We start from the raw sequence: 21318 nt of genomic DNA, 5'->3' as shown, positions 1-21318 counted from the left end.
AATTCAACTTACAAAAAAATTCACCTTACGAACAACCATTCAGAACATATCTCGTTTGTAAGTTGGAGAGCACACCACTCAAGAAAAATATTAACTTAGTTTTGAAGTTTGATGCATACAGTAATCCCTCGCTAATTCGCAGTTTGATTTTCACGTCACTTGATTCATCAAAAAAAAAAATAAATGCCGAATGACTCAGAGGTTGTGTACATGGCTGTAGCTTGATGGTTCCCAGCACTGAAGTCACCCAATGACAGCACAATATCCCCACTTTGTGGATTTTTGTCTTTTGCGGGTGATCCTGGTCCCCATTAACGTTGAAAAACGAGAAATTGTTGTACATGATTTTACACTGCATAATAGTTGATGGATAATCTCATCATGGCAACCTGGTGGCTGTATAACACATACAGTGTATCGGTCTTGTGAGATCTTTCTCACACGATCAGTTTGGCAACTAATATTGGGATTTTTGTCTATTGTGGGTGGTGCTGGTCCCCATTAACTGTGAAAAACGAGGGATAGCTATCTAATAGCTATCTATTAGCTAGCTAGCTTTTTATCTATCTGAGTTACTTCCGGGTTGAGTGAATGCTGGCATGTGTGACTGCCGCTGCTCACCCACGGAAAAACTTGTCCTGTGACTGTAAAGTGACCTTGAGAGTTTTGAAAGGTGCTTAGAAATTAAATGTATTATTCTTATTATGGATTTTACAGTGTCATTGTTTATTCTCACCAAGGGTACCGGGGGCAGTATAACACATAGCGCCTGAGATGTCTCTCACACTTTAGCAACTAGCAACTAATATTAGCCATTGTTTGGAGAGGATAAAGAAAACGTGACTGCCATTACACTGACTGCGTAGGTGCCTGAATTCCTGCTGTTGTTGCGTTCACGTCATTGGTTAAAAGGATAACGCACACAACATAAATGCTACTTCACATTAGCATTACACTAGCGGATTGAAAAGCGAAGAAACAGTAGCAAGGGTGATGATTTTGCAGAGCCATGTCCTTTTCATTGTCAATGCGGCCCGAACTCGTGCAGCGTGCGTAGAGATCATGAGAATTTCGGCTTGGCGCCCTCCCTCCCGATTGCGAGAACAATAAAGTTCACGTGTGATTCATCCTGGGGCTCTTCGTCAAACACCATCGGGCAACAGGTCCGGGCCCAGTTTCCCCTTCCCGCCTCGCAGTTGCAAAAATCCTTCCTGCTGCCACCGGGCACCCGCTGGAAAAATACAAGGCACGTGATGGATGCTTGGGGTGAGGCAGCCGTGGGACGCCCGAGGCCGAGTTGAGGCCCGCGCGGTAAATATGCTATGACAGCAGGTCTGCGTCACAATATGTGACCCTCCTCACCTTTGAACCATCAAGCATTGCGAACGCCAAAGTGTATTGAAGTGTGTGAGGAGGCGATCCGCTCCACATTCCGACAAATCTAGCTTAAAGGACAACCGAGACCATTTTTTGTTTCCAAATTGCCATCAGAAAAACGTTTTATAACATCTAAAATACCCAAAACACGCAGGCTGATATTTTTAGTCAAATGCAAAACACCAATAAAAATGACTTAAAGTGTCCCAAAACTGCCACAAAATGAGCTCAAAACTGGGGAGATTCAGAAAGTACCGCCCCCTTGTTCGTGACGTCACACCAGGATACTCTTTCACAAACTGCCTTGTTGCACAATCAAAACAATGGCTTCAGAGAGTTCAGATTCGGAGAAGATGCTTTCTTGTTACTCATCCAGTTAAGAATATGATTCAAATAGTTCTGAAGAGGAAAGCATACATGTTTGGAATCGATTAAAGAAGTCCTCCCGTATCAATTCGAGCCGTCTGACTCCGATGTAGCGCCCAGAAAATGCACAAGATGGCGCACAAGCTCCGTTGGAAATGGGATGATTTGTCCGCTGGGAATTTGTGGAAACTTATACGTTCTATATGCGTGTTACCGCAATTGGCTGCGACACAAAATTCACCATCGCGTTATTTATGTAATTTTCCTTCTAATTTCGCGATCAACACGTTGTTTTAAGACTAAACAAAGTACCCAAAATGCATTGTGTGTCGCTTTCTCGGTCAGACGTGACGTCACGTCAGGCATCGTCATCAACTCGAAAACAAGACTTCCTGAATATTCAATGCAAGTCTTAAAATATAAAATATAGCTATATGTGGTGGAATCTTTGTAAATTGCACTCAGTAGAAGTCATTTGAAGTGATTTTACAAATTATGGACGCAACTTGTCCGGAGATTTCGGTTATCCGTTAAAGGGACAGTGTGTACGACGTTGGTTATTTTGCCCAGTCATGCTCATTATCACAACAAGGTACAATACAGAATGCTCAATGTTCTTGTAATGTGGCAGCAAACTGTAGTAACACAGAAAGACACGGGGAGAAAATGCAAAAACTCGACACAGGAAGGCCAGTGTCCGGAAATCAATGCTTGTCAGGCTAATGGGTTGCAAAACCGGCCGTGTCTTAGCACTAAATAGTCTTACAATGAATATTAGTCGGATTATCTCGCAGGTTAACGCCTCCCAACAGCTGCTGCTCCTCTCACACACTTTGTTCGCACAAGGACGTTGGCGCAATAAACAGCAGTTTACAAGTACACAACATTCGGACACGAACTTACACAATCAATTGTTGCTGGGAAGATTTAGAAATGACCACTGCGTCAAGTAGGGCAAGAATATATATATATATATATATATATATATATATACACACATACATATATATATACACATGTATATATATATATATATATATATATATATATATATATATACACACACACACACACACACACACACACACACAGGTGTATATGTATATATATATATATATATATATATATACACACACGTGTATATATATATATATATATATATATATATATATATATATATATATATATAAAATATATATACAAAGTTGGTATATATATATATATATATATATATATATATATATATATATATATATATGCTAATGTATGCTTTTCGCTTTTTAGAGAAACCATGACAAATAAAATGCTCAGAAGGACACTTCCTCGGAAGAAAAACAACTTGAAGTGCTTGAATTGTACAATAAACCTTTAATAAATAGCTTCATTAGTCTCCCATATTTACATCATAACCACCTCGACGTAATTGTCGCCATTTTTCAATTTCATGGCAAATTTTAGGCACAGAGAGAGAGAGGGAGAGGGCAGGTGGATTTCTGTTTTGTTGTACTTTGTTCAAATGTGCAACTTGACCCACTCATACCGAATGGGGGATGAAGGGGGGGTCATTAAAAAAAATAATATGGGAGGTTGGGGGAAGGCGGGTTCCAAAATCTGTCATTTTAGGTCACTTTATACAGCCTGCTCTGACTGAACAGTTCACACTGTGTAGCTCCAAATGTACATTTTGGTCCAGTATATTATGATCACTAAAAAAATATTCATTGGTGTATAACATCCCCTTTTTGGACATAACTTCAAATAATAATCATCATCAGCATAATAGCCATTGCCTGTAAAGAGGCCTACATGCTGCAGGTTGTCCAACCTTAGTACAGTTCGTTTTGAAACGTTCCACGAGGAAGAAAAATAAAACAACATGAACCAAAGTGAAATGTTTGCATGTGAAAGGAGATGGACGTCCTATTTTTTATACCATTCCCACCAAAAAAAAAAAAAAACGTTTTAAAAGGCTATACATATTTATATTGATAAAAAAATGTCTTGCTTATAGCAGCAAAAAAAGACAACAAAAAAGAAACATTGGCACAAATATTAAACATGGTTGGCAAGTGACTTTGAAGTGCACTTGAAGCGTTTACAATGACACAAAAACAATCGAGGATCAATAAGCTAATGAATGAAATGCAGCCATCAATCATGATGATAGCTTATGGAGCAATTGTGTCAAATCAAAATTGCAATACATTTTGAGTGACATCACGCTTCAATGAAACTCTTGTGAGGGTTCCCATTCATAAAATAGAGTGAGGTGGTATGGGGAGGGCGGTATTTTTCAGAGAGTTTACAAACGGCGTTCTATCAGTCCATCCTATGGCAACACCTGTTTTGAATTTTGATTCGCTAAAAATAACCTGTGATGGAGACACAAATGTGAAAGTGGTTGAAAACAGAAACGCAAGGTGGGAACTGGGAGATGAAGAAGGAAGTGATGGAGAAAATCAAGGGAGGGGTCCGAAATCTGGCAAAATTAAAGCTAAAAGTGGAAGATGGGCCAAATGGAGATGAGGTATGAAACGTTCAGGTGGTTGAATGCAGGAAATGGTGGAAAATGGAAGAGATGAGGCAGGAAATTGGCCAAAAGTGAAGACAAGGCAAGAAACGGAGGAGGAATGGGGGCAAGATGAAAACATGACAGGAAATGGGCGAAAGAGCAAAACAAAGTGGAGTTGAAAAAAAAAATAAAAGGCCTAAATTGAGGTGTAATTTCAGATAGCAGGTAAGTAAGCAGGTTGCAGTAAATGTTGAAAAAAAAGAAAGGAAAGATATGGGATTTGGGGGCAGCAGGGGGTTGGTGGGGGGCTCCGATGGGAGCAATACGATCAGATTACAGCGCCTTGTCAGACCACGGTCATCATAAAGGTTACGTAATGTCCATATACATCTGTATTTATCCTAGATAAGTCATCTTAAGTCACTTTACGGCAACATTTGTGGTATTTTTGTTTGTTTTTTAAACGGGAGAAAAATAACCAAGTGTACAGTGTGTGTCTGTGTGTCGGTGCAACGTTACGGTTATAACGTTGTGTCTTTTTTTAAGTTGTAAACAATCCATGGGAATTAAAAGGAATTTATGTGGACAAATGACCACATTTGAAGGACAACCGACACATTTTTTTGTTTCCTAACATCAGAAAAACGTTTTATAGCATCTAAAACACCGGTTGATATTTTTATCAACCGGCATCGAAAACACAGGTTGATATTTTTAGTCAAATGCAAAACACCAATAAAAATGAATTAAAGTGTCCCAAAATTACTTCAAAATGACCTCGGAGATGGCGAGTTTCAGAAGGTCCCGCCCCCTTGTTTGTGACGTCACGCCAGGACGTCTTGCCTTGTCCTTTGAAGGACAACCGATGCCTCCGGACAAGTTGTGTCCATAATTTGTAAAATCACTTGAAATGACTTCTACTGAGCGTATTTTACAAAGATTCCACCGCATATGGCAATATTTTACGTTTTAAGACTCGTGCCGAATATTCCGGAAGTCTTGTTTTTGAGTTGGTAACGAGTCCGTACGTGACGTCACTGAAGGAACACCCCTGACTAAAAAAAAGGACACATTGTAGCACTCCTTTTATCACGTCGATGCTTGTTTGGTCTGAAAACCTTGTGTTGCACCGGAAAGAGCCAGAAGAGGGCATCCAAGCTCCATGTAAGGAATTTATGTAAGGAATTTATCAGCCTGTGGAAATGGGCTGATTAATTCCTCACAGGAGCTCGGTGGCCATTTTCTGCCTCTTTTTGGGTGAGACATTTCCCCCAATGTTGCCTCAAAATGGCACGGAATAAATTCTTTAATCGATTGCAAACATGTATGCTTTCCTCTTCAGAACTATTTGAATCATATTCAAGAAAGCATATTCTCCAAATCTGAAGCCATTGTTTTGATTCTCAAGCAATGCAAGACGTCTTAGCGTGACGTCATGAACTGGGGGCGGGACTTTCTGAAAATGCCCAATTCGCAGCTCAATTTTTTGCAGATTTTGGACACCAAGTCATTTTTATTGGTGTTTTGCATTTGAATAAAACTATCATACTGCGTGTTTAGGGTATTTTAGATGCTATAAAACGTTTTTCTGATGTCAGTTCAGAAACAAAAAAGTGACGTCGGTTGTCCTTTAAGGTTGGCTTTTATTTGAAGGTTTAAATATAAATGGTGTTATAAACAACTTTTCGGCCATGTTGTTTGTTTGCAGTGATGTGATGTTGATGGTTTTGATTGACATTTGCATTTGGAGCTATGTCATAGATATCAAAATATTTGCCAAGATGCAGGGGGAAGCAATTCAGAGGTATGATTGGGGAAGATGCTTTTTTTTAATAAATTTACTAAATAAACGTTACGGATATACAGGTAACATCCGACTTACGGCCGGCTCGACTTACGACCACTCGTACTTACGACTACGACCTCCAGACCATATTTAAAAATTTTTAATTCGACGCCTGGCACAGCAAAGCGCTAGCAGGCCGGCAACGCGTACGACCATTTTGGCCAGCCAGCCAGCATCTCACTCTCGCTCAGCAATCGATCGTGTGGTTGCACCAGAGGGGGGAGTGTGCGAGTCATTTAGCCTCAGTCTCTATTCAACATTTTCAATGTATTTCGACTTACGACTATTTGGTCGGAACGGAACTCGGTCGCAAGTCGGATGTTACCTGAATATATACGGCCAGAGCTACCAGCACTTTAATTCGTTGACGAAGCTTTTCGGATGAGGAGTGAAATGCCCGACACCTTCAAAGAAGTACAGATGACGGCTGAAGAAACATTTTCATCGATGGATCACTCCTGGACGACTGAGAGCTTAGACGTAATATGAACTGGTTTTTTTGGGGCCGGGGGTAGTTAAATTTAAAATTCTGAATGTATTTGGTGGATGGCTGAGTCATATTTAAGTCAGTGTTTGTTCGGCTTTCTTCCTACAGACTTAAGTGTAAAATAATATATTTTAAACTACATATCCAAATATACATGGCCTTCATTGGTATTTTTAAAATTTAAATGAGAAATTTACATTGAAGCTTAATCATTTCCAAAATGAGCCATTTTATCTTCCCATGGAAGTTTACCCAGAAATCATGCACCAGTTTGCAACCGTAATGAACAGTGAAGACAAAAAAAGTCATAGACGACAGCTCTGAGCTGATCCGTGTGGTCTCTACAGTGGTCTGCTTTCCCGGGTCCCTCCTAAGTACCCCCCCCCCCCCTTCGCTGCTGCTACTTCCCAAGACTGGCAGCGTGTGACGAGTTAGTAACAGATAGAAAACCCAACGCCACTCACACAAGAGTTCAAAAAGTGGTCCAAGGTTATACGCTGCTGTCGTCCAGCAGAGGCTCTTTCCCCTCGGCCCCGCTGCCTTGCGGGCTGTGCGAGTGGCTTTGGGCGCCATTGCTGTGCTTCTTGTACGCGCCGGGTCGGGCGCCGGGCCCCGTGTGCTCGGGGATGAACAGCGCCACCAGCAGGGAGAGCAGCACCGAGCAGGCGCCGAATAGGAAAGGAGGGCCAGGGATGATGGCGCTCTAGAATGAAGGTTGAAGGGGGAGGAGACCGCAGGAATGTGAGCCATCGGGACCGATTGCGTGGACGGCAACGATGCGCTAAGTGGCAAGGTGGCGCTTTGGAAATTGCGTCACAGGCTGGTATCGCACATTCAAATGATACTAGATTTACAGGCGATACTAGATTTACAATGACTGAAAAGATATCGGAAGTCAGCTACTTTAACTCATTCACTGCCAGACGTGCAAAAATATGCACACTCCAGTGCCAAAGACAGTGATGCCTTAGCTTACGAACTTAATTGGTTCCCAGAGTGTGTAAGGCAAAAAGTGTGTATCCCAAAAATAAATTTCCCATAGGAAACCATTAAAATGAGAATAGTCCGTTCCCAGGTCCACATAAAACATAATTTTCTACTTCCTAATTTTCTAAGCCTTAAAACTACACGAAATATACCTTATTTTATGTATAATAAATGTGCTATGGTATCATAATTAAAGAAATAAACTGTACTGTATAATAAAATCGCTTTATTTATCTTTGTGATGGTTGTTGATGGCTTGATGGAATGGTGTGGCTGGTTTCATCAGCATTAAACACTTGATGAAGAACGTAACCTTCTTTCACCATCTTGAGGAATGATCCCTTGTAGCTGCTTTCTCTGCGGTAATTTTACCTTGTTCCTCATCAATTGTGTTTTGTTTAACTGGGCTTTTTGCATCAAGTGTACAGATGGCTTGTGCAGGTTATTTGTGGAGCCTGATTGATGGGAATTTTAACGTTGCAGTCTACACTCTGTCTACACTCTGCCTTTGAACTATCAAAGTTGAAACGAGTCCAAATTTCACTGTTTTCTATCAATTTTCACATTCTCTTTCTGTCTGCCTGTCTTTAATGTTTAACGGCCTCACTCTCTGTCTGTAACCCCCACACCCTCACTCCTGCATTCTTGACCAATCACGTGGCTTTAACCGAAGACTGAGGGCGGGAAATAAAGGACAAAAACAGTCGGCTGCCATTTTGTTGTTAGGAGAACGGGCTAGTTCGCGAACGACACATCATTCATTGTGGCAGCTCCGTGTGTATCCCAAAAATGTTTTTATGCCAAGGTAAAATTTTCATAAGTTTAACGTCCGTAAACCGAAAAGTTCGTAAGCCAAGGGGTTCGTAAACCAAGGTACTGTATTTGGTAAATTCAGCATCCAAAGTCAGTTTCACTTACAAACTCCAACTTTGGTGGGCGTATCTAGTAGGAGTATACCCGCAAATCAAAAAAAGGAAAAAAAAGCTGTAGTTCATTTATTCCGTCGGTCTTTCAACGGGTGTCATTTGTCTTCCCTCCCTGTTTGTACTCACCTCATCAGTGGGATTAGCCATATTGGGTTTGCCGCCTTTCTCTGAGGCATCGGTGTCTGTCAACTCCACATGAAAAAGGTAAAAGACAAAACCATAGAGAGCAGGACCCAGGCCGTTGCACAGGCCCCGGATCCCCGTGATCATGCCTTGGACCACGCCTGCAAGACAAAAAGGGAAACAGCGGGCGGTGGGTCAGCGCTTGCTACGCATAATGACTTGCAGACAAAAGGGGGAGCTTGCTCACCTTGTTGGTCCGGGTCGGCATTCCGGGACACAATGGCGCTGATGGCGGGGAAGGTGATGCTGGACATGGCTGCTACGGCGCCAGCGGCCCACATCATCCTGCAAGCCAGGAGGATATTACCATAACATCAGCTCACTAAACAATTCATTGGGAACCCCCAGCACAATAATAATACTAATACAAATTCAGTACTGGCGCTCTACAGCATATTTTCAATTCCCGAATAAATTTGTGAATGGCAGTGAATGAGTTAAATACAAAAATAGCAAGAATATAATAGACAAAATATTTGATGCCCAAAGTATCAGCCAAACATTTCGGAACACTAATAATACACAAAATAACATGAAAAATAGACACAAATATGAGTTGATTGCTTGACATATTTGTGAAAAACCCCACAAATGATACTCAAAAATATCCAAGATTAAAATAAAATATCTGAAAAAATGATTGCTGAAAAATACAAAACATGATCGGAATTGTCACGATTGTTAGATAGATGGTTATACAGTAAAGTCTCGTTATATCGATATCGGATATATCGATAGTCCCGGTTATATCGATACTATTTTATGCACGCACGGAGAAAATTACATGCAAACAGGGTCGGATATATCGATAGTCCCGGTTATATCGATATTTTTTCGGACTCCCTTGAATATCGATATAACGAGACTTTACTGTATCTTGTTACAAATTAAATATTTGAAAAAAAATCAAGCTTCTTCCAAGATAAATGTAAATTTTCATCTGCTATATACAAAAGAGATAACATAATAAAAATAATAATACATTTCATTTATAAGCACCTTTCAAAAGTCTCAAGGTCACTTTTGAGTCACATGATAAGTTTTTTGCTGGGTGAGCAGTGGCAAACACACGCGCCAGCGTTCACTCAAGTAACTCATAGATAGAAAGCTAGCTAGTGAGCTGATAGCTAATAGATAGCTAATTATAATAATAAATGTTATTTAAAGCGCCTTTCAAAGCTCTCAAGGACACTTTACAGTCACAGATTGCTCGCTAGATAGCTAGCCAGATAGATAGCTAATAAATAGCTAGCTAAATACAGAGCTAGATAGCCAATTAGCTAGCTAATAGCAAATATTATAATACGTTATATCACAAGTACGACCGATTTATGAAGCTATGGTTAAATACAGAGAGCATTTGAGCTGTGTTGCTCACTAAAACAGCAGCACTGACGAAAATTAATTTACCATGGCCCCTGATAGAGAATTTGAATCGGACTGGTCGATTAAAACTTCTGGTCGAAGGTGAATGAAAAAAATACATCTGCAATTTAGTCGACGTCTCCCTCTGGTGGCGGGAGGTGGAACTACAATAACAAGTGGAAACTGATGATTCAAAACATTTCAAACTTTTTGAAATCCAACCAGATCTGCCATTATTTTAGAGTCAATCCGATTAAGGAGGCATGTCTATTTTAGGCATGAGACTCAAATAAACCTATAAATCACTTCGTGGCTTATTCACAAAAAAAATACGCCCAACACCACAAATTGCACAAAATTTCAGTAAGGCGCCACCCCATCATGACATGCCGAACCAACGAATTAATTTGAAAAAACAGTAGAAAAAAATGCGCAGGGGTTGGTGTTGATGCTTACTGACCAGGGCTGCGAGCCAAAGCCGTACCAGGCCAGCTGGAGGATCTGGAAACCGAGGCCCAGCAGGATGGTATTCTTGTTCCCGATGGATCGCATCAGGATGCCCAGCACTACCGTCTAAATGTCACAACCAGAGAAGGCATGAGCACATTTCTGATTTGACGGTCATCACAAATCGTAGTAACATAACTGCCAACTTCTGAAACAAGAAAAGCTTAGTAATACGCCTAGATCCATGGGGCCGCAAGCCAAACGATTTTTAACATTACAGCGACTCAAACTGAGGCTAAAAACGGCATACAAATGTTGATCAATGTCAAATATAGTCTTGTGGAAAAAAACTCGTATTTCAACTCAATCATGAAAATTTCATGTTTGCGACTATTTTAAGAAAACAAAACAGAAATATTTTAGCATGAACCCAACATTTAATAATCAATCTTGTTTGAAAAGTACAATGAATTCTAAGACATTGTTAGCAACTTCAAACATGCACATCTAACCTACATTCCATTGAATAAAAATAGCGCTCAACAAACTCAAAATTGAAAGACTTCTGCATTAACATAATCCACATTCACCTTTTCGTGACCGAAGTCTAACTCCTGAAAATGCTCGGGAGTATTCCTCACGAAACGACTGTAGCTTTCTTGTACATTTCATACTTTATGTTGCTTTTTCTCCAGCAGATGTTATGACATCACAATAATAAAAATGATGCCAACGCTTGACTCGATTCCAGGAATGACCCGTAGCACGCACATTTACAATTCATCTAAAGAAAGTTAACAGCTGGCACTGTGCCGATCGCCCGTTCTAAATTTAGATGTGATCCTTAGCGATCTTGTGTTTTCAATGAATGAACATTGGGTATTTACTATTTTGACCATTTTTTACATTGTTTTTATTGGAAACCGTAATTTTCATTAATAAACCGTAACCTGGAATGGGATAATGAAAACCGTACTCATGACGGCAAAACCGGAGTACAGTGATACCTCGGTATCCGAACTCCCTGGCTTACGAACTTTTACACAATTGATGAGGAACTAGATACAATTATCGCAGAGAAAGCACCTAAAAGGGATCATTCCTCAAGATGGTGAAAGAAGAAGGTTGCATTCCTCATCAAGTGTTTATTGGTAAGTGGAAACCGGCCACTCTATTCCATCAAGCCATCAACGACCATCACAAAGGTCAATAAAATGACTTTATTATACAGTACAGTTTATTTCTTTATTATAATATCATGGCACATTTATTATACATAAAATAATGTATATTTTGTGTAGTTTTAAGGATTAGAAAATAAGAAGTAGAAAATTATGTTTTATGGGGACCTAGTAACGGATTATTCTCATTTTAAAGGTTTCCTATGGGAAATTAATTTTTGGGATACACACATTTCGCCTTACACACTGTCTGGGAACCAATTAAGGTCGTAAGCCAAGATATCACTGTAGTTAGCAGGTATGTAATAACTTGATTACCTGAGCCAATATAGAGAGGATCCCCACTACGGCGATGAAGGCGGCCACCGTCTCTGACGAGAAGCGGATGACCTGAAGAATTTTGGATAAATTAGGTTAGAAGTCAGTGTGCTGTTTTTGACTTCACCAAGAACAGTTGGTAGCTTCAAGTCATCTATTTGTACACTGAGTCCACACATGCTGACGTTTGTCACATTTCTAGAGGCCACACAAGTCAAATTGTCTCGGACTGGATCGACCAGTTTGATGCGACAACATTTACGTAATGCAAGTGACTCCTAGTAACCCGGGAGCACAAATCTATACACACAAGATGTTGATGTTTTATGATCATCCCGATTTTAGGGTGTTGTTGCCACTCAATTGAGAAACGAAGAGTTACCTACCTGTCTGAGATAAAGGAAGAAGCTTGAGTACTGGCCCGCCTCCGGGAGGTAGGAAAGAAACACTGTGATGCAGATGAGTAGCACCGTGGAATCCTGGCCCACTTTGCGTAGAGACTGCGAGGTGATCATGTCAACAATAATGGAGGTATGTGTTAATACAAATTCAAGAGAAAAACACAGTCTCACATAAGGTTTTGTGTGCAATGTGAGTTGCGTGGCAGACATTATAATCCATTATTTTATCCTTGCCAATCATCAGTCGATACCATCGGGTATTGTGTCACTGGAATAGGACTATTTTTTTCTGATGAAACAAGAGAGTCTAAAGTTTCTCATGCTGAATTGAATGTTTATGTAGTACTAAAATATTCTGTGGGTGCTGCAATTTGAGTGAAAATGACAAAAACCCTGGCACTGGAGTGGACATATTTTTGCAATTCATCAGGCAGTGAATGAGTAAAAACCAAGTAGTAAAAACCAAGTAGGTTCATTTTTTAGTGTTAAAAACTTGCATCCGACTCACCGCAAAGGGATCAGCCTGTTCCCAAGAAATGGGCGCCCCCCACGAAGCCGGCCTCATCTTCTCAGGAAGCGACTCGGGCACAGCCACCAGGATGAAGCAGATGTCCAGCAGCGCGATGGCCGTGGCCAAGATCACCACCAGGGTGTCGCCGTAAGCCACCGATAGATAGGCGCCAATGGCCGGGCTTGTGACCAGGCTGGCTGCAAATGTGGCTGACACCTGAGAGGGGGAAGGGTGTGACAAAAAAATAAATACATACAATTAAATAAAATAGCTCTTTGTTGGCTGGAGTGCTTTGTGAGTCAGAGTCTTTACTTGGGTTGTAGAAACCTGCTTGTTTAGTCTCTTGGTTTCAAGACAATAGTCGTCTTTCACTCATAATGACATGATGAAAAGCTTTCCGGACACCTGGCACCTTAAACACCCTTTGCTTTGGTACTTCGATCTTGTACTGGTACCACATGTGTTTTTTTATAGCTAAGGCACCCAATTTAAATAAACTCATTCGCTGCCATTCCTGAATTTATTCGAGAATTGAAAAGTATGACGTGGAGCGCCATTCCAGAATTTGTTCAGGTTTTGGTTTTTCCGTTGGGGGGAGGGGGGGGGGGGGGGCGATATAGCGCTGGTCAGACCTCTTGCAATGTTTTTCCCTTTTGTCCATGTTCGCGCTTTATTACAGCTTCGGCTGTTGTTAAAGAGCTATATTAATAATTGAGGACTTGCACACTGCAAGAATTGAAACAAGGGCGCGGAAAATCCTACTGGACCCTCTGCACCCTGCCCACCACCTTTCACAGCTACTCCCCTTCGGCAGGTGCTACCGATCCATGTAGCGAGTTCTACCAGAAACAAATTCCTTGTGTGTCCTACATACTTGTCAATAAAGATGATTCTGATTCCCCTATGTATGTATTGTATTTTGTACAGCCGCCCCCATTTCAAGCTCAGATAACTCCAGACCCATATAATAATAATAATAATAATAATAATAATAATAATAATAATAATAATAATAATAATAATAATAATAATAATAATACATTTCATTTAGAAGCGCCTTTCAAAACTTTCAAGGACACTTTACAGTCACAAGATATTTTTCTGCGGTCTGCGGGTGAGCAGTGGCAGCCACACATGCCAGTCTGAAAACGTCATGTTGCACCAAAAAGAGCCAGAAGAGGGTGACCAAGCTCCATATAAGGAATTTATCAGCCTGTGGAAACGGGCTGATTAATTCCTCACAGGGAGCTTGGTCGCCATTTTCTGGGACGCTACATTGCAGTCCAGATGCCTCAAAATGACACAGAAGGACTTCTTTAATCAATTGCAAACATGTATGCTTTCCTCTTAAGAACTACTTGAATCATATTCATAACTGGATGTGTAACAAGAAAGCATATTCTCCGAATCTGAAGCCATTGTTTTGATTCACCAGCAATGCAAGACGTCTTGGCGTGACGTCACGAACAGGGGGCGGGATTTTCTGAAAATGCCCAATTCGCAGCTCCATTTTTTGCAGATTTTGGACACTTTAAGTCATTTTTATTGGTGTTTTGCATTTGAATAAAAATATCAGGGGTGTCCAAAGTCGGTCCTTGAGGGCCACCGTCCTGCCTGTTTTCCAGCTCTCCCAGGAGCAACGCACCTGATTCAAATCATCACGACCATTTTGATGCTGCTTCAGAGCTGGCTGAGCTGATCATTTGAATCAGGTGTGTTGCTCCTGGGAGAGGTGGAAAACAGGCAGGACAGCGGCCCTCGAGGACCGACTTTGGACACCCCTGCTATAAAATGTTTTTCTGATATCAGTTAAGAAACAAAAATGTGACGTCGGTTGTCCTTTAAAGGTTTATGTAGTCAGTCCTAAAAGTCAGTATTCTGTGGGTCCTGCAATTTGAGTGAAAATGATAAAAACCCTGGCACTGGAGTGGTCACATTTTTGCACATTGGGGATTTTTCTACAGACTTTGGTCACAATGTCTGACTGGCTTTCGCACCATGGGCAAAGGGAGATGATTGTCACGGGATTGCATTTGATTTCCTCACCAATCCGTACGCCGTGCTCCTCTCATGCTCCTGCGTGATGTCGGCGACGTACGCAAAGATGACAGAGAAAGTGACCGCGAAGACCCCGGACATGGAGATAACAGCAAAGTACCACCTGGAGAAGGAAGGGAAAATCCGGGTCAGGGAAAGATGTTTGTCTGGCTGGGCCAGTTTGCATTTTCATTCGCTCACACACACCATGGGCTGATCTTCATCAGCGGGATGGGGGCACACGTGAAGAAGACCGTGAGCAGCAGGAAGGATTTGCGGCCCCAAACGTCTGACAAGGCCCCGATGAGGGGGGCGCTGAGAAATGACAGCAAGCCCTGCAGAGGAGGAAAAATAAATAGTTGACGAATGGAAAAGTAAACAAATGGAGACAAGAGAGAAGTTTCGCAGCATTTTTGTGCACTAGCTAGCTATAGATTAGCTAGCTGTTAGCTAGCTAGCTAGCCTTCTATCTATTTGAGTTATTCCGGGTTGAGTGAACGCTGGCGCCTGTGGCTTTTGCTGCTCACCCATAGAAAAACGTATCCTGTGACCGGAAAGTGACCTGGAGAGTTTTGAAAGGCGCTTATAAATGAAATGTATTATTATTATTATTTGATCTCTTTTGCATACCGTATTTTTCGGATTCTAAGTCACAGTTTTTTTCATAGTTTGGTCGGGGGTGCGACTTATAAATCGGAGCGACTTTTTTTTATTACTATATATCATTTCACATGTTATTTTCACATTAAACCGCAAGAGCGCAGAGAACAGGAAGTGGCGCCTTGTCTACCTGCCGAGTTGGGGGAGTTATTTAAAAGTGACACAGAGGATAAAGATTTCCTTGAATTTGGTGATTTGGAGTAAAACCTGATATTTTAACTTGTTAGCATGTTCTTTGTGATAGAGTTATCTGAATAACTCTTGTAAAAGACTGCTCTGGGTTACCAAAAAGGAGGTGTGTCCATCGGAGTTGCGTAGAGCGAGAGCTGCGGTGTTATGTTGGAAAAAAAAGAAGTGAAACGGAGCCCAAAAATGCGACTTATCCTCCAGTACGACCTATATATGTTTTTTGCTTCTTAATTATTTGGCTGGTGGACCTATAATCCGGAGCGACGTATAATCCAAAAAATACGGTATATCTATTATTATTATTATACATATAATGTATTATTATTATCATTATTATTATCTATCTAATATTCGTGACAAATTCGAACATGTTTTGTATTTTTTAGAAATCGTTTTTTCCCAGATTTTTCATTTTCATCTTGGATATTTTTGAGTAGCATTTGTGTATTTTTTCACAAATAAATCAAACAATCAACTCATATTTTTGTCAGTAATTTTCACTTTATTTTGTGTATTATTAGTGTTCCGAAATGTTTGGCTGATACTTTGGGTATCAAATATGTCGTCTATTACATTCTTGCTATTTTTGTTTTTAACTCATTTACTGCCATTCATGAATTTATTCGCAAATTGAAAATAATACGTAGAGTGCCATTCCCACATTTTTTCAGGTTTTGTTTTTTCATGCTTGTGTGCCGATAAAGCGCTGGCCATGGCCTCTGTCAGTATTTTTTTTTCCACAAACAAAGGGGAAGCATTTCCTTTTTTCCATGTCAGCTGGCACAAAGCGCTATAAAAACCAACATTGTATTTTGGACAACTGCCCTCATTTCTAGCTCATGTAACTCCAGACCCACACAATTTAGGAATTAACTCTTTTTTTTCTGATGAAAGATGAGAGTCTAAGGTTTCTTCCATTATACTGAATGTCTATGTAGTCCTAAAACTATATAATATTCTGTGGGTCCTGGAATTCGAGTGACAATGACAAAAACCCTGGCACTGGAGTGGACACATTTTTGCACATCTGGCAATGAATGAGTTAATGACATGGTTAGCAATGGCGACAATACGGATTATTATGCTCACAATAATGATGACATGAAATGTTCACAGTGCATATCTCACGTCTCAAGAAATTTACCCAAGGCTTTTTTTGGTGCATGTGTCTTACCTTAACGCCATGGATGAGGCCATTCATCAGGAAGGTGTGGTGGGGAAACGTCTGGTGCAGAACCTACAAAACAATACGCGGTTAACCCGCCGTAATGCCGCATACTGTTGTGCTGCACAAATACAATCCCGACACATATGAAGGGCGCAAAGAGGAAAGGTGAAAGGGAAAGTGGAGTTCAAATCAATGGCGGCACAGTTCAGAGTCCACACGTTGTTCCGTGTGCGCAGTTAGCTTAGCTTCATCTGGCTTTTAGGCTAGCAACTAAAAACTTGTGCAGCAAGTGAAAACTGATTTAAAGCATTAAAAATAAGATCAAAATACACCCGGATGTCGGCAGCCGCATTTACCGTGAGCATGGGGGTAGTGAGAAGACCCCACGCAAAAAACTCCAGGAAGATGACCACCACGGCATGGTAGACGCTGGGCTCACCGATTCCCTGAGGCTACGCACAAAACACATTATTAAAAAAAAAAAAAAACAAAAAAAAAACAATGACACATGTCATAACAGTTATCTTATGTCTTTACGCGCGTGGGTTATCTGAGTGGGGACAGTAGTTTTGTTTCACAACTTTTTGGACTTTTGCTTGACAGTTAGAGGACAACGACACCATTTGTTTGGTTCCTAACTGACGTCAGAAAAACGTTTTATAGCATCTAAAATACCCAAAACACATCCAGTTATGAATATGATTCCTAAGTTGGCGCCCAAGCTCCATTAGAAACGGGCTGATTTGTCTGCTGGGAATTTATGTCAACTAGTATCAAATCGTCGACTTGGTGCAACACACAACGATTCACCATCATGTTATTTATGTGTTTTCCTTCTAATTTCGCCATCAACACAAAGTTTTCAAACCAAACAAAGTACCCAAAATGCATTGTGTGTCGCATTCTCGGTCAGGGGCGTTCCAGACGTGACGTCGTCACCAACTCGAAAACAAGACTTCCTGAATATTCAGCGCAAGTCTGAAAACGTAAAAATATCTATTCGCGGTGGAACCTTTGTAAAATACGCTCAGTATTGGATTGGATTTGCCTTTATTATTCTCGCAGTGGAGAAATTTACATTTCACAGCAGCAAAGTTATGAAAGAAATGAAAGTAGAAAAACAAAACACAGGAAGTCAAAAGAACAAAAAAAACGAAATAAACAAATAACATGACAACACAAAGACTCAGAGAGACATTCATTCTTAAGCACTTTCTGTACCCTCTTTGTTATATAAAGCAGTTTGCAGTTTGCTGCTGTGAAATGTAAATTTCTCCACTGTGAGACTAATAAAGGCAAATCCAATCCAATCCATTTCCAGATGAAAGAGGAGAGGATCAAAGCGTCTCTTCACCAGTGGATCAGGGACATCATGGTGGAATGTCCCAGTAGAAGTCATTTCAAGTGATTTTACAAATGATGGACACAACTTGTCCGCAGGTGTCGGTTATCCTTTAAAAGAAACACGTGCCTGACCAGTTTGTGATGGAGTTTGTACAAACAGAACGATATTACAAAACATACACATCAAGACACTCGCAGCTATTCAACGCGCTGGTGCGCATGTCGCCATTGTAACAACAACGCTTCCATCCATGCACACAATGTGTGACAGCCTCCCGTCGATGGATGTTGCAGCATCCACATGAAATAATAATAATAGGCTGCTTTGCTATTCACTAGTGTGCGGGTGATAATGGAGGCTCCGACAGCTGGCACAATGGCCGTTATTGGAAGCGAGGGCTCCACTGGAACCGAACCACATCTTTTCAGCTATACCCTCCACCGCAGGTCCCGATAAAGAAGATTTCATATATCAACCCAGATTCGCGGTCACATTATTTGGGGCGTAATGTAACGGTGACTACGCGTGAAACTTCCATGAGACTTTCAGTCGTCTGATTGAAGCATGCAAGCATTTTCGTTAACGGATGCTACAGCTGCGTGTTTGCTTTCAACATTTAGCTTGTAGTAGACGTGCACATTCGACCATGATCCACTGCTGAAAAGGATAATTTGATCCTCTCCTCTTTCATCTAGACTGCTTCATGTCACAAAGAGGGTACAGCTGAAGAATGAATGACTTTCTGTGTCTCTGTGTTATCATGTTATTTGCTATTCAGTGTTTTGGCGCTGCGAAAGTGGCTGCCTTTCCAGAAGTGCCTGTATTTTATTTTCTCCTTCTTTCTTTCCTTTCCTCTTTCTTTCATAACTTTCCTGCTGTGAAATGTAAATTTCTCCACTGCGAGACAGATAAAGGTACATACAATCCCTGCGCAATTTTGATGGGATTCATTGGAGACATATTTTGACTTTATGTGTAACACATTTACTCTGGCCTGTTTACGGATTTGCATTTTTAACCTTTGAAGCATTGGGGCGTAATGGGGCGTCATTTTTTTTAAGTCTGACGTCACATTTGCCTCATATAACCTGTGAGAAAGTTCCAGGATGCCACTCTGGAACGAACCGCATTGTGCATTGTTCACGAAAGTCTATCGGTGATGAAGGTACACAAGTTTTTCAAAAGGCGACATCAATGTTATTCCTCCATCTAATTTACCATCGGCTTCACAAAACAACTACTATACAACTCTACAACTCCAGTATGTGAGATGGCATTGTAAAACAAGGTCTTGTAGAGAATTGGAAAATCTATTTTTTTATTTATTCATCGAACGTCAAACTAATACAAGCTTTAAATACAACACTTTGTTCCAGCCGCAGTTGTTGTTCAAGTACTATATCAATTGGGTTGTGCTATTTTAACTATGACATACTGTACACGTTTTCAGAGGCAATGCTCAAGCTAAACCCGTTCTTAATAACTTCTATTAGGCTTCATGACTTGGCAAATACTGCTCTAACACGTTTTAAAGGTAAGTCAATTCCAAGCGTAGATGCTAACAACTTGAGGTTTAAAAACTACGTTGCCCGCCCCTCCCACAAATACACATGATTCAGGTCTTTTTGAAAGTTTTTTTTAATTTATTGTCCATAACTTTTTCTTGCCCGTAAAGTATTTTTTCCTTGCTTTGATCATTTATATAACTAAGTACACATCGCCTCACGCCGTCTACCATTGTTGGGTAATGTACCCGTAGGTAAAAGTAGCATACGGTGTTTTTGACAGCTGATAGGATTACTTAATAAACGGGTAAAAACGGTGAGCTCCGTTGTGCCAAGTGTGCGACGTCTCGTCCATGTATTTTTTATTTAGTAATTCATAATTGACAAATTTCATATATAAATATTCAAAGAGGTGGATACCGAAAATCGGTCATGAGTGGTGGCGGAACTTGACTGGAGCTAACTAGCTTTGGTTCGCGTCTCCCATCACTCTCTCTGGTGGTCAAATTTGGGCGAGTTAGACATTAACCCAACGAGGGACAGTTAGCTTTAGGGAGAGAAAAAAAAGCACCGTGATAAACCGTACGTGAGCGAAAGGTTTGCTTCAGTTTAAGGTTGGTAAAGTCCCGACGAGAGCCGAGTATTAACCCAACGGCCAACATACATCGCTAGGCCACCGAGCTAACCATTAGCCAACTCGCCGTGGCTGCACAGCGCCTGTCTAACGGTTACCATTAACCCCCCACCACAAATTCAGCGCACAAACGCGGTTACAATCAGGGGCATTATTTCAAAATACACATCTTAACTAAATTTGGGACAGCGGCTTTCATTGTAGAAAAGAAATACACATTTTACTCACACTCCCTCCATCTTTTATAATAATTTTCTTGGCCAGAAGAATGCTGCGGTTGAGCCGCTTCTTCTTCTTTTTCTCCCCCGTCATTGTTCACAGCTGTCCATCCTCGGTGGTCAGCGGGTCATCGTGGTGGCGCCTCAATATCGAAAACAAGTCTAGCAGATCGCTGATGTCGATGGCTAAGCTCATAACACCGAGAAATAAACAGATAGCAGCGAGCTAACGAATGAGACGATTCCTCGACTCCACCATAGCGACACCACCTCGCTTCGAGCACTCTTCCGGAACCAAACATGGCCCCTCCCCCTAGACCCATCTATTTGAGGCCGATGGTTGGTCAACGCCACAAAGCGGCTTCGGATTGGTCGAGAAGGAATCAGTCGGTTTAGAATCACAGTACAATACGTACATCGCAGTTTGAGATGCAACGGAAATAACAAAAAATGGTCAATGTTTTTAACATTTAAATGAGTTTTGATGCGCATGTATTTAGAAAACAACAATAAGCAATAAATTGACAATAATTTTGAAATTTGGTAAATGATGATGAGACGAAGGGATTGGATTAGCCTTTATTTGTCTCGCAGTGGAGAAAATCAAGTCATGTACGTATTATCCAAAAGTGACTTATGTCTGCCACTCAAACGA

At 40.9% G+C, this 21318-nt stretch overlaps 1 protein-coding gene across 1 annotated transcript; it reads right to left on the bottom strand.

The window, feature by feature from the left end:
* Positions 1-3091: 3091 nt before the first annotated feature.
* Positions 3092-20946, bottom strand: slc71a1-2 (solute carrier family 71 member 1-2). Its single transcript, XM_089008355.1, has 12 exons — positions 20674-20946; positions 17318-17413; positions 16968-17030; positions 15152-15279; positions 14954-15068; positions 12905-13123; positions 12382-12495; positions 11996-12067; positions 10510-10622; positions 8872-8969; positions 8628-8785; positions 3092-7291 (listed from the first exon to the last, which is right to left on the bottom strand). Exons 1-12 carry the CDS (start codon positions 20755-20757, stop codon positions 7079-7081), a joined length of 1473 nt encoding a protein of 490 aa, XP_088864481.1. The 5' UTR covers positions 20758-20946; the 3' UTR covers positions 3092-7078.
* Between the last annotated feature and the right edge of the window lie 372 nt (positions 20947-21318).

Source organism: Hippocampus bargibanti, linkage group LG11 (genome assembly GCF_051943395.1).
Source record: "Hippocampus bargibanti isolate YZ-2025 linkage group LG11, ASM5194339v1, whole genome shotgun sequence".
Classification (NCBI taxonomy): Eukaryota; Metazoa; Chordata; class Actinopteri; order Syngnathiformes; family Syngnathidae; genus Hippocampus; species Hippocampus bargibanti.
Note: the sequence above shows the minus strand (reverse complement) of the source record. Positions and strands in the feature narration are given on the sequence as shown.

Bases quoted from the DNA above. Each gene is read 5' to 3' on its own strand.
- slc71a1-2 (XM_089008355.1), bottom strand. From the start codon at position 20,757: ATGACGGGGGAGAAAAAGAAGAAGAAGCGGCTCAACCGCAGCATTCTT. The intron at 17,031-17,317 runs GTAAATGCGGCT...ATTGTTTTGTAG, and splicing joins TCACTACCCCCATGCTCACG to GTTCTGCACCAGACGTTTCC. The intron at 13,124-14,953 runs GTGAGGAAATCA...TCCCCCTCTCAG, and splicing joins GGAGCACGGCGTACGGATTG to GTGTCAGCCACATTTGCAGC.